This window comes from Pararge aegeria, chromosome 9 (assembly GCF_905163445.1).
Source record: "Pararge aegeria chromosome 9, ilParAegt1.1, whole genome shotgun sequence".
Classification (NCBI taxonomy): Eukaryota; Metazoa; Arthropoda; class Insecta; order Lepidoptera; family Nymphalidae; genus Pararge; species Pararge aegeria.
In genome coordinates, this window is record NC_053188.1 from 7,102,593 (window position 1) to 7,129,705 (window position 27,113).

Here is a 27,113-nt window from a genome sequence, read left to right on the forward strand (position 1 = left end):
TGCCTGTCTAGCACATAGTGTTTCCGCGTCTTGTCACATATCCAGTCTAGTTGTGGGCATTTATTAATTTCTTTTGATAGTATCCTTGTATGTCCTATGTTTGTATCCTTCCACAGCCCGTAAGCCCTCAGTCTAAGGGCTGCAAGTGTGGCTTTCTCTTTAATGTGTAGGTGTAGTGGTGGTATGCATAATATAGCTTCCAGCGCAGTTGTTGGTGTTGTGCTCATGCAGCCTGTGATAGCTAGGCACGCTTGACGTTGGAATTTTTGTAGTTCTAGCTGGTTTGTCGCAAGGAGTGTTCTCGGCCACCATATCAGTGAGGCGTAGTTTAGTGAGCTCCTGACGACTGCTAAGTACAACCATTTCATGATGTATGGTTTAAGCCCCCAGGTTTTTCCTGCCATGCGTTTGCATTGGCTTAGGATGATCGTTGATTTTTGGATTTTTGTATCTATATGTGTCTTCCAGTTTAGTTTGGAGTCCATCGTTACTCCGAGGTACTTTACCTCGGTTGATAGTTTTAGGCTTGTTTTAAACAGTGTTGGTGTTTTTGGAAATTGTGGCTTCCTTTTGTTGGTAAATAATACGAGTTCTGTCTTTTTCGGGTTAACCGTAAGTTCATTTTCCCTGCACCACTGTTCTAGCAGTTTCAGTGCGTTTTGCATTATTGAATTCAGGGTGTTTTCTTGCTTTCCACTTATGAGGATAGTTATGTCATCGGCATAGCCTATGGTGAGGAAACCGTTTTTGTTCATTTTTGTTATTAGGTCGTCAGGGTTTACCCGTGCAGTAAGCGTGTTGATTTTGGATTAAGCACATACCTAATGTGCTTCAGTGTTCCGTCCCGGAGATATCTATCTCCGAGTCTTTCTAGGGTTTTTAGTAGAAAAGATGTTAGGCTAATAGGTCTGAATGATTTGGGTTGTGTGTAGTCGCTTATACCTGGTTTGGGTAAGAATACTACTTTTACCTTCCTCCATGTTAGAGCGTATGTTAGAGCTTCATTCTATCTTCCCGTTAAACCATCAACTGACAAATCGTATCGGAGTAAACTAAAACTGTAACTGGAAGATTTCTGTACATTTAATATATTTTGAAAATTTTGACCGGGGGATGCTTTATAATCAACACTGAGTCCAAAACAGATTTTTATTTAATTTTTGTCTGTCTGTCCGGGCATCACTGAAAACTACTGAAAACTACTGAACGGATTTAAATAAAATTGGTATAGTGGTAGGTGATATACCGGGTCAACATATAGGATACTTTTTATTCCGATAAACAATAAGTTTCCTCCGGAAAATGGGATGAATTTTTTTATCAATTTTACTTCAGAGCTCCGTTAAATTTAGAAATTTTTATAATTCTTTTTTTATTTAAAAGTGTATACTATCAAAAATGTTCTGTCTAATTTTAATGAAGATCTGATAAATATTATCGGAGATAAAGGACATAACTCTTCACAGATAACAGCAAGTCGCGAGGCATATGGGACAACGATCGAATGCATGCGTATCATCCTACTAAATACTAATATTATAAATGCGAAAGAAATAAAGTAATATAAATATTAAGTTTTATTATATACCTCCAAATTCAGTTTTAAAATATTCAAATTGAACCTATCGCTTAGAAGTTGGGACGGGTATAGAATAACACGTACGGCCGCGAATAACATAGTTTGGAAATAAAACAGGTCCACCAGGTAGCAATGCAATTAGTTTCTAGGTTTTTTTCTAGGTGCAGACGAAGTTGCGCGGGTCAGCTAGTCATCAATAAATACTTAAGAGCCTAAATAAGTTCACTAAACTTAAGGCCTCTCTCAAGAAGAGGGTTCGTCACCACCACGCTGGGCAGACAGGTTGGTGATCGCAGTAGATGATACTATTAGGGAAGAGAAAGCTGCTGTCCGTTCTCCTTTTTATTGCCTGAAACTCCAAAAAAATAAATGTAACCTTATCAATACAAAAATGCAAGATGAGTCAAGACTTGATATCGGAATTGGTATGCAGTTTTTTGTCACACTAAAATTGAAATACCAGACAGTGGTGTGCACTTCATACATGCACAAAAGCACTGCCTACCCTAAAATTTATCAATTTTTGCAATTTTCCTGCAGTATGCATACCCTGGTCAGAAACCCAGTGCACGCCACTGATACCAGAATACATGATAAATCACTTAATCTGAATTCCGAAGTTGACAAACTCCCTGGCCGGCAGGGGAATTTAGGTAATTTCTCTTGTCTCGTCTGGCGGGAGGCTTCGGCCTTGGCAAGTGGCTACTTACCACCCTTCCGATAAACACGTGCCGCTAAGCGATTTAGCGTTCCGGAACGATGTCGCTCGGAAACAAATTGCGGTATGGGCTTAATATAACTGCTATACATACTCCGTAACTTACCACCAGGTGAGGTCGAGGTCTAACTTGTAGTGGAATAAAAAAATAAATAATAATCCACATTTACTGTAAAGCACTTAGTCTTTGAGAAGCGCGTGATGCCAGTGATGACTTTGTCCAAATACAAGCATGGCTTAGTAAAAGCCATGTAACAAGGTTGGCCAGAGTCTTCTGGCATAGCTTCTCGGGTTATTAAGCGGTTGTAGTCTTTGGCGGTGCATAAAAAGTAACGCAGAATTGTTTTTTTTTTTATTCCACTACTGATAACCCTAAAGTCTTAATGTTAAGGATATGGCAGTTATATTAAACCTACACTCTTTATCGATTTCTAGGCGGCATCGTACTGGAACGCCGGCACACCTTTGTCGGTAAGGTTGAAACGGTTGTGCTACGGCCAAATAATAACAGAAATAATTAATTCTCAAACTTAACGATCGAACCCTCAACTACAAACTCCATATTATAAAGCTAGTGCGTAGGTGAACACACGATATTAGGCAGGGTATGTGAAATTATACAGTCATTAGTAAGTAAGTACCAACTGCAAAATGTACCTAATTTTCTAAGAAATTATTAAACTTTGCGATTTGGAATTCTCAAGGATGATAACATTTTTCAAATTTCGAACGATTATTAACACAAATAACAAAACTAGGATAAGAACGGTTTTAAGATAGTAGTTATGAGTAAGTATAATTTCAACTCCCAATTCAATTAAAATAGAACGTAAGTTTAGAATGTAAAACGAATTTTAACACGTTTTTAATTGTTATAACCTTGAATCTTAATTAATTCATACAGTATTCACCATTCATATTAATAGGATTCGTAAGATAAATTCTATAAATAGAATGGTTATTGTTTTAAATAATTGGTTGACCAGTAACTATTGTATATATGTTCCTATAAATAGAGCTGGCTCAGATTCTGCGTGAACACTCTGCAGCGTGGATGCAGCTATCATTCTTCATTCCACACATGAAATGAAATGCGGGCCATGCCTTGTACAGTAATTTAATTTTAGTTTCATTGTACCTCATAAAATAGTTTAAGTTTAAGAAAATAAAAAATAAGGACTGCCGCCAGAAGTTTACACTCACAACAATCGAATAGCAAAAGTGGAACCATTCAGTGACGCGAACTAGGTATGTCATTTTACCCATCCACAAAGTCAAACACGCATATTTTACAGATCAGTATCGTTTTTAATTTTTAATTTTATTTATTGCGATTTTACAAAACATGATTAGACCGGGTATGAAAAAAAATTAACGGTAAACACTACATGCTGATTGCGCTTATGAATTAATTATTCCCAAAGTCAAAAGAAAAGAAAAAAAATAGCAAATGTACTACGTGTCCCAAAATCCAACGATAAGCCAACGACAGAAGATAGCTTATACCTATAAGTTTATACCTAATTAAGCCCATTGGACGTGTATTTATGCGTTAAACAGTACACAGGCCGCTATAGTAGATACGCTTCGCCAGTGTGGCGCAATACGTCGGGAGCATGTCGAGGTCATCGGTGATGTGAAGCCATAAATTTTTCTCCTACTAAAAATCTAAAAAAAATTCACTTAAAAAAAGCCTCGACATACCTATGGCTTTGATAATCGTCATGTGAACCAGCAAAGTGGGAGAAAGTCACGTACCGGCCCCCGAGAGTTCCGTGCCAAGGAAGGTGCAAGAAACTTTTTAATTAAATAATGCTTCTTCTTGATGAGTTAGTCAGTCTTACTTATGTACAGTCACGGATTGAAAAGGTTCATCACCTTAGTGTCGGTTTTCGTTTGCACTAGTACTGCAAGAGTCCATTATGCCAACATACCAGTGCAAGAAAAAGTTCTGCTAACAATTAAATAAATATGACATATTATCGAATAAGGTTTTGCTGGTTTTTTTCTATCCTATGCAATGCTACAAAATGTATTAAAACAACAATAAAGTGCGTGCAAGCATTGTCCTGGATATATCTGACCTCAGCAACCTCATCAGCTGGATATACGGTACAGACATTTGGTAGCATACTGTCTTCTGAAACAGACACGGTGTGTTGCGTTTGCCCTTGAAGGAAGAAGAACGAGCTCGCCTACTCCATCCACTGACATCCACCCCCATATAATGACCGAGATGGGTGCAGAACTGAAATTGGAACTTGAACTGCAACGTACGTATTATATCTCCATAAATTAAGCCTCCCATGTTGGCTCGACTTAAAACATTTTTCGTCTGTAAATATTGTGGTACTCCAATGGAAGTTCAAATAAGGCTGTGCGAATCATAAGCGTGCTTCCTTATGAGCCTTTGTCAGAGCAACTTTTTAACGTGTCGTCTTTAATGTTAAGCCATTGAATGTAATCAATCATCGTTTCTTGTCATTCTTGGACAAACATCATATATTTGGGCGAAATGATTCGTTGACACAAAACCGTTTTCTTCATAGTGCCTTCTCATGTCTGATTTTGTGCGGCGTTAAGAATGGGACAGCGACCAGAGTTATTGTGACGACGATCGACTGGTGCAACTTCTGCGCCATTTCTCCTTATCAAGAACCTAACACTATCTCTGATCACATTTAGACGACGTGATATGTCTTAGATGTTGTAACCAGCTTAATGTTCGGCCATAATTTCTGCTCTTTCTTCATCACTTAAAGGTTTTGGCATTATAAAATATTTATTTAGGAGAAATTATGATATTTTGCAATGGTTGAACCAACAAGAAGACTGTAGTTTATGAAACAATAACTTGTTGACAAATACAACAAATATTCGATTGGGTTTGATCTGAATAATTTTGAAGTTTTAGATACTAACGAACAGTTAAATATTATTTTCTCTAACTCGAGTCTATTCTGTAACATTCAGTTTCAAAAAGTAATATGTGCTCGCTATACGTTGAACGAATTAATTTGAAAATCGACGAACCTTTTCATTCCGTGACTAGATGTTTTGCCAGTGAAATGTTTATTTATTTGCATTTGTTTACCAGTATGTAATGGATTGTTGTATATAGTTTATATCGATTTATAGAATAGAATAGAATAGAAAAACTTTATTGAAACACAACACAATAGGAAGGAAGGAAAACAATAATAGTACTTTGATTTATTTGTGTTATTAAATAAATTTTCTATATATATATGTGAATCTATGCACCGCCTACTTATTTTTTGTGGCAATGTTTTAAACGCCATTGGTTGTCTAAAGCCAATCTCTATGTAGCGATAGTCAGGGTATACAGTTTTTTTTCTTTTTTCAGTACTTTTTTTGCAGTACAATAAAAGTGTATTCATTCATACACTTAATACTTTTAAAATAGCTCAGAAATAGTATGTTATCTATAAATGACAGTGCAATTCTGACTCTGTATCTTTTGTCTTTATTCAAAGTAGAACACATATATTAGATAAAACTTCTGAGTTTGGAGCATCGTCGTATGTTCTGAATTCTGATAGTTTTGCCTTTTTATCAGTATTCAACATTATTATACCTACGTTTCGGACAGTGTGGTCAAGATTTTTTTTTTATTCCACTAAAAAGTAGTCCTTGGCTGCAATCTCACCAAGTGTATTGTAGTGTGTGATGATACAGTCTACGTTGGTAACGGGCTGACCTGGTAGGAACATGTCAGTTATATACCCGTAATCGGTTTATACGCAACATCGTACCGGAATGCTAAATAGCTTAGCGGTATGTCTTTGTCGGTGATAACTAGCCGTAACTAGCAACAGCTGAAGAGAACCAGAGAAAACTCACAAAATATAAATTACCATATTTCCCTTGACGTGGATTGAACCCGGAACCTTTCACTTCAAACCACAGCGCTCATAGAGTATATCCCTTGGTCACGTATGAGAAGTTACGCTTCCTTATTTCTACTACAAATCACAAAAATATAATGATTGCCCATTATGGATTTGAAATTTGACATTGTGTATAGCGCGCGCGCTTGGGCGCGCACATAAACAAATAGACTTATAGCTTACTAGCCGTTTCCCGCCCGCTTCGCTAGGCGAATTGAAAAAGGAAATAAATTACATTTTATGTTTCATTTTTATTTATTTTTTTCATAATTTTATTATTCTCCTTTTTTTTTATTTTTGTATGAACATAAATAGGCCCCGCGGATAGAACTGTAAGCATCGATATTGTTTAGACTTACTCAAATTCTAAATTCCATCGATTTAGCCTGTATCTTTCATCCAGGTGATTTTTCTCACTAATATTCATTGTAACTTTCAATGTGCAATCATTATAACATTTCCGTGCCTTTCTTCCAAAAATTAATAATAATTGTCATGAAGAAAAAAATTTGAAATGAGCATTGAAAGTTTAAGTTAAAGTCATTGCAAGTCTCATATGTGAAGTTGAAATCTGTCTAGGTTCAAGTGCGCCGAATTTTCTGTTAACTAAAATTTTCTCCGTGACATCAATTTTTTATAGAAAATTAATTGTGCATGTTTTTTATGAATTCTATTGGATTAAGTAACTAAATTTCTTTTCCACATCTCATGTGCTTGGAAAATGCATTCATTTTAATCTGTTACATTTCCGCGATCCCGCTATAAAAGAATTCGTCGGTTATGTAGTCTGCAAAAGTAAAATGAATGTAAAATTCTTAGTCCGTTGATTGGATAGCTACATGTAAAGTTAAGTTTTTGAAACCTCTCAATGACTTTTTCTCCGCTGCCAAAAAGACGATTGTTGTAAGGAAATACACGAATATCCCTACATACACGAAGATCCCCACCAAATTTGGAGTCTGTAGAAGTTACAGGTTAGAAATAAAATTTTTAGATTTTAACACCCACCCCGGCAATTCCTGTCGGAAGTAGACTTTATTAAAATCCATTTTGAGATGTTCATTATGTAAATAATAAAAGATTCCTACCATATTTAGAATTTTTAGAAGCTATATTTCGAAATTGAAATTTTATATTGTTAACACCCACCCCCGCGAACCTTATTGGAGGTGATTCATTGTAAAATCCGCTCGAAGATCATTTTTATATTACATATAGAACACTCTCACTAAATTTGGAGTCTATAGGAGCTATCGCTTGGAAATTGAAAATTTTCATTGTTAACGCCCCCGCAATCTTCTTTGGGGTGGGATATCGTAAAATTTGTTCATAAATCATTTTTACATCACTTATAGAAAATTCCTACAAAATTTGGAGCTTGTAGGAGCTTTAGCTGGAAAATTAAAAATATTAATTGTTAATACCCACCCCCGCAACCCCCTGTGGGGTGAGCTATCGTAAAATTCGTTCATAGCCTATTTTTACACCTCTTACAGAAGATTCCTACCAAATTTGAAGTCTATAGAAGCTATAGTTTAAAAACGGGAATTGTTCATTGTTAACGCCCCCGCAATCCCCTTTGGGGAATGAATTTCTTAAAATCTATTCATAGCTGACCTCTACATAGCAAAAGTAATATTCCTACCAAGTTTCACGTTTCTAAGTCTTATGGTTCCCGAGATTTCGTGGTGAGTGACTATATAGATGGGAATTCTTCGATTATCATCGAAATTTTTAACTTTTTATCGGGCTTTTTTAAAATTTTCTTACATACAAAATTTTCTCCTGACAATTCTGAAGATAAAAAAAAAGCCCAATTGGTCCAGCCGTTCTCCACTACCGTGAGTAGATTCTTAGCTGAATGTAAAAAACCATAATCCGTTTAATACACTCTGTTGAAATCCATGAAAACAAAAGAATCAAGAGAAAATGCTTATCTTTTGTTTTTATTAGCGGGATAAATGTTCATAAAAGTAAAACAGCAATAAAAAAATGAAGGAATGTTGGAATTCAAAAAATAGATAGCCATAAACCATCTAGGAAAAATTTCGCATCGAATGGTGGTAGTTTCATGTCGATACGATCAGTGGTTTAGGCGTGATTGAGCCTCAAACGAAGACCATTTTCATTATATATATATAGATATATATAAGAGATATATATAAAGAAAGATTGTTTTTATTAGCGGGATAAATGTTCATAAAAGTAAAACAGCAATAAAAAAATGAAGGAATGTTGGAATTCAAAAAATAGATAGCCATAAACCATCTAGGAAAAATTTCGCATCGAATGGTGGTAGTTTCATGTCGATACGATCAGTGGTTTAGGCGTGATTGAGCCTCAAACGAAGACCATTTTCATTATATATATATAGATAACACTAAAAATGGATGCTTAATAATACACATAAACTAGTCACTTACAATCAGCTAACCCGAGAGAACATGTCGCCCTAGGCGAATTAAAGCGCCCATTTAAACTCAATATTCTCCACAAGGTGACACAGTTAATGTAAAACAGTAATCTCATTGTAATTATGCAGATAATTTGAATATAAATATAAAATTATTGCATTAATTATGCGAAAACAATACCTACGTGCATACTTAATACGGCGAAATTTTAGCTAAATATAATGCATCAAAAATATAACGTAGTTATACTGTATAAGTATGTCTATTAAAATAAGTTCCTACAAAACCTAACCGGCTAAAATAAAATAATCCAAGCTGTATTAACCAGCCTGCAGATGTACATATCACTTATTATTCTTGCAGGGCTTTCATTTTGTTTCATCCTAAGCAATATATATTTATAAATTTCGTCACTTAGATTTGGTTTTAACAAAATTTAGTAATTCTGAATCAATCCACTTTTATTACTAGGTAGGTTTATTGCACATGTAAACGGGCTCAGTTGACTTAGAAGAATTGCACTTCCGCTGTATTCTCTATTGAGTGTGAGATCGAATACGAGCGGTCAAACAACCCGGTCAATACACATAAGAAAAGTGGTCCCATTCCATACCGAGCGTAACTGTTTATATTAATTTTGTACTCAAAAAGTATTTTAAACAAAAGAATATAAAAAGCCTTATTTTCAATGCAATGTTTTTAGTGAACCCGTTTAATGACTCAAATTACCGAAGATATATACCGATATTGGCAGTTTCCATTTTCGATTTCGCCACGGTGGTCAACCTTCAGAGAGATTTTCCAACTACGCGGGAGTTATTATAATGAACAAACACACGTGCACTCTTTATTCCCCTTCTCTAATTTTCCGATGGGACGGCAGATCATGACCAACAAGAGATTAGGTGCAGGACCGACAGCTTAACGTGCTCTCGTGCTCTCCAAGCCGCGGGGGTGATACACTGCAATTTTCGAGCTTGTACTACAAATTTTTGAAAGAAATACCAAAAACTTATTTATCGGCCTCAGAAACCAAACTAAGGAACTTATGATCTGCAGCCGAAAATGATAACCATTTGGCCAACGAGGCAGTCAACATCGATACTAAATCGACGATGAAATCGTATATTAATTTAACTTACTTAGGTTTTATTCAACAATTAATAGAAATTGCACGTACGTACGCACAATTAATTACGTACGTATAATTGCAGAATTATAAATTATTGTTCTTGCTTTTGTTTCAGTAAAAAACCTACGACAGAGAATAAGCTCCTTGAACTTGTCATTGCTGTGGATTTCAACCATTTTTATAGCCGTACCAACACTAACTTTGACCTGAGTTTCAAAATTTATGTTTTCCGTGGAATGCCGTACCTATTGCAGAGCAGAGGGGAATTGTATTCTGCTACTCATGGTGATTTTTGAGAAAGCCATAAAAATAGAAATTCTTTTTAAACTAAAAAGACAAAAATAATAAACATTAACATTATTTTTAAACTAAAAAGAAAAATAGTATTGACGAGAACAAAATGAAATTGATTTTTATCCGAGTAATTTATACTGCTTCTTTCTAGTTTCTTCGCGGTTTATTTTCTACCTTATTATTAAAGTGCTTTCCTATTTTCAGCCAACCAGCTCCGTTTCGGATTAAAATGAAGCGAGATGTTGTATTTTCTGAAATATCTATGCTTCTACCAACATTTTCTCTAATCCTAAATAAGTTTTAGTTCTTTCGACAAAAGTTTTGTTTTGTTAACAGATTTTCTTGCTGAGTCATTCGTAATTTTAAGTAATATCTAAAAAAAATTTCCAGTGTTTTAGGCTATTTGGTACCTACTTGAAGGATAACGGAAAATATTATTTTTCAGTTGATATTATCGTTATTCTTATGGTTTTTTTTATGTTGGGCATAAGAGATTCCAGTTATAGCTCGGAGTGAGAAAACTGGTGGTGTCAATGAAAAACTCCCTGTGCCTTGGAGAGCACGTTAATAGTCGTCAAAGCCGTACAGCTAACTGCAGCGCGGCGGTCCTACATCTAAACTCATCAGGGTACAGAAAATCTCTCCCATGAGAAGAGAGATAATCTGTACCCTAAAGAGGGACGGTAATAGGATGGATGATTTATAAATATTTATAACGTCCTGTTTATTTGAACTGAAAAATGTTTAAACCCGTTCATAAACCACCTGAGCAATAAAGACAGCTGTCCAATTTACTGACTTACTATCAAATCACCAAATTCGTTCCTTTAAGAATACGTGTGAACTATCCATTCTATCCATTAAAAGAATAAACCAAAACTTTAGAACTAGCACTAATGTACCAGCCCACAAAATGGACAGTTATACGAAGTCAATAGCAGGCTACTTTTCTGCAACGATAAACCTTATCCGCCATACAAGTTCTCAATATGTTCTGTTTATCTGAAAGCGTTTTAGGCATATAGATAAGCTGGTTGTAGTTACCCGCTTGTTTCAGACTGTTTGTTTGTATTGTGATTTAGCTTTACAGCTGGAATATCATCATTAACGTCATTTTGACAGTCGAGTGGCGCAGTGGGCAGTGACCCTGCTTTCCGCGTCCAAGGCCGTGGGTCCGATTCCCACAACTGGAAAAATGATTTTGTGATAAACATGAAAGTTTTTCAGTGTCTGGGTTTATATATGTATATTATAAGTATTAATGTGTATTATATTTATAAAAATATTCATCAGCTATCTTAGTACCCAGAACACAAGCTACCTACGCTTACTTTGGGTAGATAGCGATGTGTATCTTGTCGTAGTATATTTATATCAACTGATGCAATTTTGGACGAAAGTTTTTTATAGGGAGTTCCAAATTCCACGGTCTTACGCCATTTGGGTCCAGCGGTATCCCGCTTTTTATTTGATGTCTTGTGATAAAATGTTGGTATACGATATGATCATCCTGAGACATCAAAATTAGTTATTTACAACATAAAGCAACGCATACCTACTAGGTACATTGGCTGGGCGCCCTTAGCCCAAAATGTCTCAAACAATTAAATAATAATAAAAGTTGCGCTGTGGTTATACACCCTGTGCGCTTACCTTTATAGAATATTGTTTCGTGGAACATTTTTTTGTAACGAGATACCCCAGTAAGAAAGTGGGTATAACATTTATCATTTTTATTTACTACAGAATACATTATAACGACCTTAATGCGTGTGACCTAAGGAAATGTTATGGTTCACAAAAGGAGTATTTCATGTCCGTATTATGCAAAAGAGGTATAGATGTAACTGTAAGTATGTCAAGGACGTTGGGAATGCTCAAGTCACGGAATAAATAATAGTATTGAAGTAGACTACGGTTTGTTCTTACAAAATTTGAATATTTTTGCCGGAAGTAGGGTATTCTTGTAGCAGCTATTTAATCGTACCTATACATTAGCTTACTTGATTAGAAGTAGGCACACATTACAAAGTAGCATACGTAACTTTTGCTATAATGTATTTTGTGAAACGTATACTTTGCAGTGTGGTGACGGCATACAGTTTTCACCACCCCTTCTCTACCCACGGGTGTCATACGAGGCGACTTAGAGAATATAGCGGAGAACGGTCAGCAGAGTCCTCTGTGCTAGTATGATTTCAGGTCAAATATTTTTATTACTATGTAAGGTAAAACACTACCTGGCTAAGTTTGTTCTGGGCTCTTCTTAGAACAGGGCGCGTTTGGAACCCTCGCAGCTTTAAAAAAAATAAAAAAATAGTTTATTTGGGTAAATAAAATTACTGTAAACACTAATGGCTGGAGCCTACTTTTAAGGGTAGTATATATGTTAAGCCTGTTATATAAATAATTTGATTGCGAGAAATATTGATTTCGCGCAAAAGCAGTTCTGGTACGAAGAGGTTTTGCCACAACAAATCTATTACGTTTATTTGAAGCTATAAACGGTAAAGATTTGTGCCTTCTAAGAACTATGTTTTAAACATAGAGCTGCCTGACTGTATGTATCCCAGAGCTGGAGTAGTAGCTTTAGGTTTAAGTTGGGGAACGAAGTTATAACCATCCCCTTACAATTATGTAAATAAGTGCCTGTGATAGGCCTACATAAAGAATATGAATAAAAAGAAATTGATTTTAGAATTCCGAATTTGGTTTACTATAGAAGCCAGCGGCGGTTTACGATAACATACTGCAAATGTATGTTAACCATTTATTTAGCATCTACTGCGATCACAAACGCGTCTGCCCAGCGCGTCTTTTGAGCAAACTATCCCGATAAGAGCGGTCGTTAGCCCAGCAGTGGACTGTTATATGTTATTGATAATGCATTAAAAGCTGAACAGTATAAAATCCATCTGCCCAGCGTGCTGATTATGGCCTATGGGATATGCGTATCTTACAGGTAATTTTTACTCAATTTTTTTCCATACTTGGAAGTTGGAACGCCCTGTGAATGGAGAGCACGCCCTCATATTAACGTTTCTTTAAACGTTTACACATATACTTATAATACACATTTAAGTCTTAAGTGAGTGGGTTGCTGCCGTTTTTCTCCAGTGTAATTCACTATTCATGAAATTTGGATTAAGCTCAATAGATATTACAATCTTTAATAGAAAGTCCTGATGAATCTTGCTGTGTGGTGACGGCAGATTAGAATTATCTGCGGAGTCTAGCAGAGGAATTATTGGATCTGGAGATGACGTGCACACTCAACTATAACTTCTTCTTCTTTAGGTGCCTCTCCAACTAGTGTAGGTTGGCAACAGTTTTTGATAATTCCCCTTTGCTCTCGCGAGGATAAACAGCTATCAATACTCAAGACAAAAGTGATTCCGCTTTTGAAGCGTCAGGTCTGTCTGCTTTCGACTCTACCATCTCAAAACTCAAGCAGAACTCAAGAAACTCAGCAGTTGCTTTTCCAACAACAATCAAATAAGTGAATACATTTAACTAATTTTCTTATAAAGAGCCCAAGGAATCCACTTAAAGTTTTTCAATTGAAAAAACCAACAGCATAGGTTTTTCTTTATACAAATCTTGTAACTTTCTTTTGTGAGTTAAACCTTTTGTAGAAAATAATAGTAGCCACTTGTATACAAAAGGTCCAGCCTCTAAAGCAAGTGCTCTTTATATTTAAATCGCGGGCTTTATTGTATAACGAAGAAATAGCATAAGTGTTTTAAATTATTGAATAAATATTGTTTTCTCTCTTAAAATGCATTCATAGGTATGTAAATTAATAAAAAGGTTTCTTTTAATGTCTAATATATAATGGATAATTAACGTAATTATTTATCATCAATACAACATATGATGTATCTATTGTCGTAGTATACTACGACAATAGATACATCATAATATAGGTACATAAATACTTATAAAATACAAGTAAACACACACTGAAATACATGAATGATCATCACACAAGCAGGCTCAGAAAGCAGGGTCGCTGCCTGCTGCGCCAATCGGCCGTTAACCCCAATTGAGAATGGTTTAAGGCCACCTCGCTGGCCCAGTGAGGATTGGTGGACTTAAAGCAAGTGATATTTTAATTGTTTAAAACGCACTTAACTTCGTAAACTTAGGAATGCGTGTTGGGATTCGAACCCCTGATTTGAAGCCGAAGTCACCACTAGGCTATCACCACTTTAGTATATATATAAATTGTATACATATTGATGAGAAATTTAACCCTTTATAGTAATTAGTACACAAATTTTCATGTAAAACAAACCGTGCAGAGTTAATCAGTGAAAATATGGTGTTGATACAAACATCGAATGATTTTTACAATATTTGTGTCACAGTGAAGTGTGAGTAAAACTTAAATTAATCGATACATAAAATACAATATAGCCGTTATATTAACGCTCAACGTGTTTGCACTTGTGAGCTTGTTGAATAAAAGCGTTATTTTGAACGCGTTATTAAAAATATCTCTATAAACTGGTACTCGAGTTGAGTACCTCATAACAGCTTTATTTTCGTGGAAAGCAAGTCGGGAACTTTATACATAAAATTCCTAGTATTTTTCGCTACATGTACATATCTATATGTACTTATTATGTTTCACGGTGCTTTTCTAACGGTCTGATGATCTTAATAACATAATCAGTATTAAATTTGTAGTTCATTTTTTTTTTATAAATTTAAAATGCATATAAAACATTTCGGAACTGACCGGCTTTGCACCTGCGACTCTCTGGCAATCGCGGCCTGAGTAGAAACACAAATGAAATTCAAAAAAAGACTATGTGTCATCTCTTGTATCAAACGTGTCTCATTGTAAAAGGGACCTTTGAAAAAGTGGATCGAAACTGCAAAGTTTTCTACTAGATGGCGCTACAGTCGCTATAAGACTGTATATAAAACGCTATAGTAATTTCCGCTTCGACGATAGGGGAGCCGTAGCTCAATTGGTTGAAGCCTTCAGGTCGCGTTTGTCAGCGCGTCGCAGGTTCAAATCCTGTCGGTTCCGATAATTTTTATATACATTATAAATTTAATTGTATGAAAAAATACAAATAAAAATTATAAAATTCGTACAATATAGCCCAAGATATCATGCAACTGTCGAAATCTTTTTGCTGATACTTGAGAGACCAGTGTCTTTTACGTAAGTTGGTAAGCCTTTGATTGATAGGATCAGTACCTATGTGAGATAATTTGTGTTTGGTCTTTAATTTTAACTAATTTATATTTTATTCTTATTATTTTAAATTGAATTAACGTGCCCTTTTGTGTTTTTATTATAAAAACTTTATTATGTTTGAATTCCGCCATTCGCCCTAACTAAATGGGCTCTCCGAAAGTGGTCTCAGAGGGAAACTGCACAAATGAAACTTCAGAGTTCATTTTCCAAAACGACTGTAACTGAGTCGCATGTTCTGTTTAATTGGACGCTGTTGCCGGTTTGCCTCTTTTCGTAATGGACGACAAAAATAAACGGCCGCACTGTTTCTATTCAATACCCATTGTTTACTTTAGTTTTAACAAGTTGTTATTATTGTATTACTAGCTTCTTTCCGCGACTTCGTCTGCGTGGACTTTAGAATTGGGTCCAAAACATCGCTCGTTAACAATTTTTAATCTTGGGGAACGGGAACTATTTGAATAGAACTATTTGGATAGAACATGTCATTTACCATAGCATAGGTGACATGACGATACTAAATTACAAAATTGAGCTCGCACACAATTTTTATTTTCCCTAGGGAACTTCTTCAGGAATCGGCATATAGCCTATGTTCTTTTCCATCTCAAAGGCTGTATGCATGCCAAATTTCATCCAAATCCATGCAGCCGTTTTTACATTATTGAGTAACAAACATCTAGTGATCCAGTTTGGTTGAGCAGTTTCTAAAGCAATTAAAAGATACTTACAAAATTGTTTTCTTTTTTTACTATAGGTTGCAAATCCTAACTAATATTAGAAACGAAAAATTGTTTTTATCCTTCTTTTAGCACTTTTGTAAGATCCATTGCAGGTTAAAATATTTTAAGTGGTAGAATCTGTTTATTTTGCGGCAACAAGTGTAAAATTTTAAAGCACACTGTGTCAAAGCTTTTTAAATACGAGTAGAAAGCGGTCTTTGGAGCTTTATAGAAGACCAATCTTTGGAATAATACTAATTAGGTGTGGAAACCGCGGTGATAGCCCAATGCTGCCGTCCTAAAGCGTGTCGTTAACTAAGTACAAATCCAAGTTTCGAGATACGATGGAAAAAGCGCAAAAATATAAAGAAACGATGCTGAAAATGTAGATCTAACAGAACACTTTCGAATTAAAGCAGGAGATTCTTGGCTTTTTAGTCTAGATTTTTTTCTGATTACGGCTTGTTATACATAATTCAAATGACGTTAGGTTACCCTTTAAGACGTTTTTGGCTTGGATTGCATTTAATGATTTAAGCTTTTTACGAAATATTAAAAATAATTTCTTAAATACCTAAATATAAAAACCTAATCTTATATGACTCTAAAAACTTTAACGACAGTAAAGTTCTCAAAGAAGCTCACAGCAAACTTAGCCGGGTGTTTTTTTTTTGTTATCACCATCTCACTGTCATTTAAAATTATTAGAATTATTATTATTGCTGGTTAGAGCAATAATTCACACCCAAGCTTTTTTATCGATTACGTAGTCCTTTATACTATAATAGGACTTTTCTATACGCTTACCGTATATTTTAACCTTGTCGATATTAATATGGTAACATGAAATATTACTTGGGATAATTAGTGACGTTCTGTAGGTTCCATCGGACCGTACGTTTTATTATAGGTCAGAGTATGTGGCGCACGGCCTACTTACTACTGGATTTAATTACGTTTATGGGCATTTTTACGAGCATAATATAAAATGTAATCCATTTCTAGCAACGTTACTTTTTCTTACTATGATTAATAAAATTAAAAAAAAAACCCCGCAATGTATATGATTATACAAATAATGTATGGTAATTCAATTCAATTCTTGGGTATGGCCTTTATCTGTGCCCAAGGTACTTCGCCAAAGTCTTGTAGGTGGAGAAGGCACGAAGGAGATTGATCGGTGAAAATAATGGAAAGTTAATTTTGAATATGTCATACATACATACAACTAGAGAGACATAATTGTAAATAGCTCGTTAGTTCCTCACCTAAGACAGCACAGATAACACAAAATTGAATATGCTATAATATGCAACTTTATATACATTAAATTTAAATTTTATTACTTTCCCTATAGTAACATAAAAATCTACAATAAGGACTGAACACAAACAAACATTTAACACTTAAAGCCGTCCTTTAATTGTTAAATGTTTACTTTAGGAGGTAGAACGTCAACAATTTATGGTACATAAATAATAAATAAATAAATAAATTTGCAAAAAATATTATCGCTGTCAAGCTGACATGTCGTGAAATCAGCTGCTCGTATTATTATTTTAATTTTTATTATAATATTTGTATAAATTGTGTTAAAATCACTGTGATTTAATGTATTTTCTATGTGTTAATCAAAGAAAAAAGTGTAACCTACACAGTGACCATATAAACCACGTAAATCGAAAATCCGTCTGACAGGAGGTTTCGTCCAACGGGAATTCAAAATCCAACGACTGTTATAAGCAAACGACGTACATTTTACGTCCATGGGATGTACCTGGGGAGTATTGCTTTCATTTTTCTTATGTTAATAACACTGCCATAACAATATCCTAGTTGATAACCAATTCCCTACTTCAAATTTTTGTTTTATTTTGTTATTCTCGTAACACTCACGAGAGACGTCCCTCCACACACTTAGACAGACTCATTCTCGCTTTACTTGACGGATTTGTGGAAGTATAGTTGAAGAATGAAATCAACTGTCTCAGACAAAAATACACAACCAAATAAACCTTATTTTACAAGTTGTGATTCAAAGTTTTATTAAGCTAGTTATTTAAAACATACCTTCTATTATCTGTTCTAAAATTGCTATTTCTATCACTTAAAGATATCCCTAATTAGTATGTTATTGTATTTCCTAGTATACTATCTGTAATACTCCTTAGTATTTATCTCTATTTCCTATAACTTTTTCATAATATATATACATATATTTTTGATCCTTTTCTCTTTCTTTTGTAGGTTATCTAATTTCCTTCACTCACATATACTGTTTGCTGTGTTTCAGGGCGAAGTGCTATAAAATGGTGCCAACAATGCTAACCAGAAGAGCGGCTGCATTGCAAGAGCAATTAAAACTTAAAAATGCCCTCAGTGAACTAAAGTCACTGAAACAACTAAATGCTGATTTAATGAGGGAACAAGATGACAGTGAAGTGGAACTGAGATCAATTATTGCCAAGAACTCCCAGTTAAAGGGTGAACTAGCTGACCTACATAGCGCTCACACTGTGGTCTTAGAGGAGCGCAACCAACTCCAGGAGGCAGTGCATTCTTTTAACCAATGCATATCTACTTATGATGAAGCTTTAGGAAGAATTACTATGTTGGAGGGTGAATTATGTAGCGCACATAAAACTATTGATAACCTTCAGTCACAATTACAAAATGTTGAAATGCAATCAACAAATAACTTGTATGATGAACTACTTACTTCATCCTCAACAATGCCAGTGTGCATCGATCTGACTTGTGATAGCCCTTGTGTTAAAAAAACCAAGCCTCAAATAGATCTCCCCTTTTTAAATAGCCACAATAAAATAAAAAAATACATTAGAATTAGTAAAATAATAAAAAAAACTCAAAAATTTGTAAAAAACCAGAAGAAAAGCAGTGAAAACCTGATACTAAGAAAAGAACGTTCAGTTTTGTTAAATAAGTTAAATACCTTTTCTCTTTGTTTTCAAAGTAGCAGGGAAAAATATGAGAGTGAAATCCAAACCTTAAATGATGTTATTCAACAGCTGGAAGACTCACTTAAAACTATGACTATTAAATATGAGCTGTCAAAAAAGCAGATTGATGAACAAATTCTGGCAGCTGATGAGTTGTTAGCTCTAGGTACCTACAATATGGCTCGTTTTGAGTCATTGGCAAATAAATGTCAATGTTCTCAAGATATACCTACGGCTAACCTAGACTTAAGTAGTAGTATTTTGTCCTCTAATAAGCTAGAGACCTGCCAAGAGCAGTGTGAAAGTATTATTCCTGTCACTACATCCTTAGATTATAATTTATCAAGTAGGCATAAAAACCACACTTTAGTAATTTCAGACAAGCTAGGTAAAGGTTTTGGTCCTATTATGAACTGTTACCTAGATCACTCAGTGACTAATAGATGTTCACCAGGGGCTAATTTAGACTATCTTATTGATAGTTTGAACATAGACAGTTTAGATGTAAATAAAAATGTTATATTTTTGTTAGGAGACAGCTTAAATGTAAAAAAGACACAAATTATAAGATGTGTAGAAAAATTGCTGGCTTTGCATGAAAAATCTAAATGTAGATTTGTTATGTGTGCCTTTCCGTACTGTGGCACACTTAGTTCTAAGCGAAATAAGCAAATTTATAATTTAAATTTATTAATTTATAACTTGACATGCCGTCATAGTGAGGCAGTTTTTTATTTTGATGTGAATAAATTTATTTCACCACTGTTATTGACTAGGGATACTTTTTATCTGTCAAAAAAATGTAAGCAACATATAGCCTCATTATTAGCTTACAATTTAAATGATACAGTTACAAGTGTTGTAACTAAGTCTATTGACAACTTTACAAATTGTACTTTAGGTACCAATATTTCTGAAAATGACCCAAGTACTTGTTCAAGTACTAAGAAAATTTCTTATAATTATTTAAACTAGATAGCCAGACAACGGAGAAGCTCTCCAGTATGAACATTGTACATCAAAATATACAGAGCTTAACCGGCAAAGAAATTGAAATAGAACTGTTTGTGGAAAAACTCAATATACACATTCTGTGTATTACTGAGCATTGGCTCACTGGTGCACATCCAGCAGTTATCTTAAGGAATTTCAAAATGTCAAGTGTGTTCTTCAGAAGGACTGCAATTCATGGAGGGTCCTTAATTTTTGTACACAATAATATAACTTGTAAGGAGCGAAAAGACATAGTTAGTCTTTCTGTTGAACGCACTGTAGAACTATCTTGTGTGGAGCTGGAGCGATTTATAATAGTGTGTGTATATCGTCCCCCCTCAGGTGATTTTAGCCTTTTTGAGGATGTAATGGAAGATGTGCTTAAGCGATTGTCTGTATCCACAAAAAAAGCAATAGTATGCGGGGATTTTAATGTTGATATTTTACTTAGTAATGCAACTACGACTAGGTTGCTAAACTTATTTAAATGTTTTAATTTAAATTATTCTTTTAGTGAACCTACTAGAATCACAGCAACCTCAGCATCGTGTTTAGATAATATTTTTCTCAACTGTGATATCTTAGGTAAATCGATAATAACCAACTTAAGATCAGATCATTGTGGCCAACAAATTACTGTTTTGAATAATATAAACAAAGATAAACATATCGTCAAGTGTAGGCCAATAACTAAGAGCAAATTGACGCGATTCAAAGGTGAAATATCATCCAAAATTCCTGCCCTTGTCTTTAAGAACGGTCATCCTGACAGCATTTATGGTACGCTCTTTAATATCATAGACAATGAATTTAACAAAATATTCAATTTCAAACATATAGATTTCAATAAAAAAATAAAGTTTAGCGATTGGGCAACTATTGGCATATACAAAAGTAGAGATAATTTGTATGAGCTCTATAGTGAAAAACAATATAACCATACTCCAGCTTTCCTACAACACGTAAAAATGTACTCTAAAACGTTTAAGAACGTTTGCTTTCATGCTAAGTCGCTATACTTTAAGGATCAAATCATAAAATCGGATAACAAAGTACAAACAACCTGGAAAATTGTTAATAATGAAACTGGGAAAGCTAAATCTCGCAACGTAAACTTTGAATTAATTATTAATGATAATAAAGTTACCGCTGACAGTGAGGTTGCAAGTACCTTTGAAAACTTTTTTCAGAGTGTTCCTATTTTGTTGACTGATTCACTTAATTCTTCACCTACTGCAGCTCAGAGTTTATTGAGGAACAACGTTAATGAGTGCAACGTTTTATTTAATTTTAAACATATATCTGCATATGATATAATAAAGAATTTTAAGTTGTTGAAACAGAAAAAAACCGGTGATTTATGGGGTATGTCTGTAATGGTAATATCTAACATTATAGACGTTATTGCCCCTTACTTAGCCATACTTTTTAATGAATGTGTTGATAGAGGTACTTTTCCAAATTTAATGAAACATAGTAAACTTATACCTCTATTTAAATCTGGCAATAAAAACGACATTAACAATTACAGACCCATTTCAATCTTACCAGCTCTTAGTAAGGTCTTTGAAAAAATTATATTAAATCAACTTTTGAATCACTTCAATGTAAATAACTTATTACATCCGGAGCAGTACGGTTTTACTAAAGGTCGTAGCACCACGGATGCAGGCGCTAAACTTTTAAAACATGTGTACGATGCCTGGGAACGTTCGCAGAATGCCATTGGTGTTTTTTGTGATCTATCCAAAGCATTCGATTGTGTCGATCATAAAACCTTGCTTCTTAAACTAGCCCATTATGGTATCAAAAACGTTGCACTAAATTTGGTTGCCTCTTATCTCAGTGACAGAACCCAAAGGGTTTGCATAAAAGACATTAAGTCGCAGGGGTCGGCTACGTCAATGGGTGTCCCACAGGGTTCAATCTTGGGTCCCTTTCTATTTTTGGTGTATATAAATGATCTACCACACCATGTCAGTGAAACCTGTGACATTGTACTGTTTGCTGATGATACATCTCTAATTTTTAAAACTGATAGAGGTAGAGACAACTCTGACGATGTAAGCCGTGCTATGTCGCATGTGTCGCACTGGTTTACTGTCAATAATTTACTTTTAAATGCAAAAAAAACTAAGTGTGTGGAATTTATTTTACCAAATGTAAAGAAAGTTAATAAAAATATAATAATAAATGGAGAATCACTAAAAATGGAAGATTCCACAGTTTTTCTGGGCATGACCTTGGATTGTAAGCTTCAATGGGGTACCCATATAGATACACTAGCAGGTAAACTAAGCTCGGCTGCCTACGCCGTCAGGAAAATTAGACAGATTACTGACGTAGAAACAGCAAGACTTGTTTACTTCGCGTACTTTCATAGTGTGATGTCTTACGGGATCTTATTATGGGGCAAAGCTGCTGATATTGAAACTATATTCATATTGCAGAAAAGAGCTGTACGGTCAATATATAAACTTAAATCACGTGAATCCCTCCGTGAAAAATTTAAAGAAATTGGTATACTTACGGTAGCCTCACAATACATTTATAACAACATAGTATTTGTAAGACAACATATTAGTCTTTATAAACAAAAAGTGGATATAAACAGTCGACTTACAAGAAATGGTCATAAATTAGTGACATCTGCATATCGTCTGCGAAAGGTGCAGAAGTCATTTGTGGGATTGAGTATACGTTTTTATAATATGATTCCTAAGGTAATTTTGGACCTACCAATCCATAAGTTTAAAGAATGTGTTAAAACACATTTATTACAGCGAGGTTATTATACTATTGATGAGTTTCTTAATGACAAGGTTGCTTGGAAGCATCCGGCTCCGCTTTCATCTCTCACAAGATAGAAAAATGAATGTTAAAATATAAAATGTAAATTTTTGATGTTGGAAAAGAGCAACTGCTGAGTTTCTTGCCGGCTTCTTCTCGGTAGAATCTGCCTTCCGAACCGGTGGTAGAGTCACTACACACGGACAGACTTGACGTTTCAAAAGTGCTTGTATTAGGCCTACTTGAAATAAATGAATTTTGAATTTTGAATTTTGAAATAAATAAATAAATAGAACGTCACAGAGATGATAGGTAAGTTTGGGACAGTTAAAAATAATGTAATGTATGGAATATAATGTATGGACATATTAACTTCTTTAGCTTACTCGTAAGACGGTACTGCAGACTGCAGTAAGTTCTACTAACGGAAGTAGCGAGAGGTCATACGGTTTGTAATTATTTCAAGTTGGTAGTTCTGTTTTGTAAATGGCACACATTGTTTTTTTTGTTATAGACATTAATTGATAGACCAAGCCAGATAGCCCACCTGATGGTAACACTTCGCAGGGCATGCAAGCAAACTATCGGATCCTGCAAAGTGTTGACCTGTGCCCATCAACCCGAGGCGTGGAAGTGTCTGTAATTACACCGGCACCCGCGCCCTTAGACCGGAACACAGCATTGCAGCAATGCTGCTTAGCGGCAGAAATAAGCAGTAGTACTTTCAAGGACAATCTCTGCCACAAAAAGCTCTATATAGAGTTATTATTGAGTCTTGGGTTTTTCTAACTAAAATATCACTTGCTTCGATGGTGAAGGAAAACATCATGAGGAAAACTGCATGCCTGAGAGTTCTATTATGTTTACAATGGCGTGTGGAGTCCACCAATCCGCACTGGGCCAGCGTGGTGGGCCTTTACACCTTCAAATTGTAAAAATTGCACTACTACTATATAGCATTGAGTATTGGGTTTTTCAGTTAAAAACATTCTTATAATCAGACTTGAGTAAGGAAATTGGCAGTATACATTTCCGTGCCTCGAAAAGCACTCATCATTATTAAGTGTTTCAAATTGAAGTTCGGAGGTCAGCCGGTGGAAAATCGGCCGTCGGTGAAACGAACTCACATTTGTTTCATTCTACTTCAAGATATCCCTGGACTGCAATATCACTGGTTGTAAGGGATGACGAAGTCTAAAATAGTAGCGGGTTAACCTATTTGGCTGTTAAATTAAACTCAGGCATACAGGTTCCCTCACAATGTTTTCCTTCACCGTTCAAACAAGTGATATTTAATTGCTTGCATTCCTTTAACATGATAAAGGTGCGTGCCGGGCTTGGAACTCGGCCCCCCGAAAGTGAATCTGAAACACTAACCACTAAGGTCTAGGCTATCACCGCTTCAACCCTTTGAATGAATGAAACTTTCTTCAATATAATAATAATACAATATACATCCCTAATAATATTATAATGTAAATATAAGTTTGTTTGTTACGCTTTTATGCAAAAACTACTAAACCGATCATCACGAAACTTTGTACACATATTCCTTAAGGTATTAGAAGTACCTAATATAAGATGCTTTTTATTCCGAAATTAAGCTCAGTTCTCTTGGGAGAGGGGACGAAAGTGTTTGACAATTTTACACCAGGCTTAGCTATCCTAAATACATAAAGTGCTGCCACATTTATGAGGCACATGCCTTCCGAAAAACAAAAACAAAAGCGGACGAAGTCGCGGGCAACAGCTAGTACTATATAATATACTTAAGAACATATTCGTTACTATAAAATATATACGGAGTAAAATATTTATGCAGAAGTTTAACAATTTTATGAGAGGGTTAAAGATTCTCATTCGTTATTGTTGTGTTGTGGGTGAAACACGTGCAACCATGAACTTTGTTATATAGGTAGGTAATACGTTGCTACCTTGGTGGTCTTGTGGTTAGCACAGATCACGAGGTCTTGACTTCGATTCCGGGTTGGGCAATAAACAATGACCATAATTCCAAAATTGGTTGATTGGAATACTCCAAACAAACTCAGAGTTTCAGGATGCGAAGAATATTTTTAGTAGTTTGTGTCATAAAATTAATTATAAGAAGTAAGACTTTAAATGCTTTTTCAACAAACAATAGTGTTTGTTGAAAAATCTGAACGACATGGACTACGACATGTATTTGTTACGACATTGACTTAAAATCTACTCAGGCTATATTATCTAAACTTTTTACCATGGCAACCTATATTGAAGTAAAGCAGTAGCTCTGAACAATATACTCCTCTCTCCTATTGTAAAGAAGGAACCATGAAATTAGAAGGTCCAGCTGGGGCTTATTGTATTCGGCCCCGTGCCTCTTCGAGCCCCATCGGCAATCAGTCCGAGTCCGTCCAAACTGCATCTAAACAGTGTGGTGGGTGCTAGTTTCAAGTGCAAAATACCTCTATCTCTAGGGAGGAAAGTCCTGTATCCAGCAGTGGTATTAATTCATTTGATGAAAATGAAAGTCCATGAATATTTCATAAAGTAATTTGCTAAACTTTGCAGCGGTAATTACCCTGTATGTTGATTGCATTGTGGTCGTTGTTATCATTAAGTTCATTAGAATTTACAACAATATAGTCGTTCCTAATATGTTTGAAGTTTGTTTCTGGTAAGTTTTATATTAGCAAAATTTGCATAAAAGATTGAATATTGATAAAGATATAAGATATATATTACGATCAGTAGGACTAGCATATGCGATATTTATCTTTTCTTATTCCACTATAAGTTAGCCCTTCACTGCAATCGCACCTGATGCAATCAAGATTATACAGTCTAAGGTGGTAGCGGGCTAACCGGTATTGGTTTCAACTCGAATTGTTACTCGATAAATTCCCTAATTTCTCCGGCCTGGACCGAACCGGAGAACGCGGAATCGAAAACCACAGCGCTCTCCATTGCGCCAGGGAGGTCGTCAAACCTACATAATATTATCTCGTCTAGCTCTATAGAAAAAATACGAGTGACGAGTAGAAATAATCATCTTGTGGTGATGTGCTAGCTCTACAGGGTAAAATTTAACGACAAAAGATGCAGCTTCGGCTGGGGGGGTAGCTGAAAACTAGTGCTACGCCTTTAAATGTGCAGCTATATTGAGCAAGAAGCTAAAATAATAGTTTTCAAATGAGCTGACCATTTGAAAAGTATTTGATTTTTTTTAAACACATGTTACAATTTTGAATAAAATATGTGATAATAAGACGATTATTCTTACTTCCTTTCTTTCTTCAGCAATGGTTTTTCATCACTTTGAAGCTGTGCAGACATATTTTTAAGAAAACGGCCAGTATAAATACAGAAACAAAAATTCTTAACAAATCATACCTATGAAGTCTTTATAAATATTTCTTCCATTATTGTGGTGTGATAAAGTTACATCCGTATGATTAAAACTAAAATTAAAAGGAACGCAACCGCGACCTGTTCTAAAAAGAAGCCCACAATAAAGTTGGCTGGGTAAAAAAAAATAAACGCTGTTCTCCGGTTCAGCTAGAGCGACATTAAGCAGTGGTGGGCATGTACAGGGTATGCAGATGAAATAAAATGAAGAAAATCTCCAGTAAGAGATATAAAAAACTTAAGGACAGGCATTGTAAGAGTTATGAAAAGCCTACCCTTCATTTTATATCATCTGCATACCCTGTGCATACCCTCTATGCACGCCACTGACCTTAAGGCTACCAATAAGTTCTCAGCTGACTGGAGTACTTACGAGTTTTAGTTCTCCTCTGCTTCGAATATTGCTAGATAGTGCAGTGCATACAAAACGCGGACCAATAATCATATTTCACGATACTAACTTGCGATATTAACTTCTGTACATTCCGGCAAGGAAAATCTTTATTTTGAGGAGTGCCTCAGTATGAATATCGTTTGTTTGAGATTTTATCATAGTTATATTTAAGTTATTTGAGCAATTTGGAAATTATGGATAAAATAAAAAAGGGGTTCTATTTTTATTCCCTAAACATGTTATATATTTAGATAGAACAGTGCCAATCTAATTTAAATTTATTGATTTTAGACACATAAAACAACGATATCATGACCGGTGAAGGTCACACTAAGTTTTCAAATCATACATTCCATAAATGCAAAAAAAACATTGAGCTTTGCGAGTTTAATGTAAGATTTGACCCGTTATTAGAATGTCTTCGAGCACTTACCTTCCCGTACGAAAACCCTATGCACGTCTCAGCTAGTTTTACTGTATTCGCCCTTTGACTAGATTGGCCTGGCCTGGCCAGTACTGCCACTTTTATTTCTCATTAATTCATCCTATCCTAGTCATAAAATTTGCGTGCATTTCATAAATCCATAAAAACAATGAGTTA

The 27,113-nt window shown here is 35.1% G+C and overlaps 2 protein-coding genes across 49 annotated transcripts in view; one reads left to right on the forward strand and one right to left on the reverse strand.

The window, feature by feature from the left end:
- Positions 1-27,113, reverse strand: part of LOC120626601 (glutamate-gated chloride channel) — a 131,604-nt gene that overhangs the window by 68,807 nt on the left and 35,684 nt on the right. The gene's annotated exons all lie outside the window — the stretch shown is intronic.
- Positions 18,005-19,158, forward strand: LOC120626603 (the record flags this gene model as incomplete). Its single annotated transcript, XM_039894213.1, has 1 exon — positions 18,005-19,158. A coding segment is annotated over exon 1 (864 nt), but the record flags the coding sequence as incomplete, so codon positions are not given.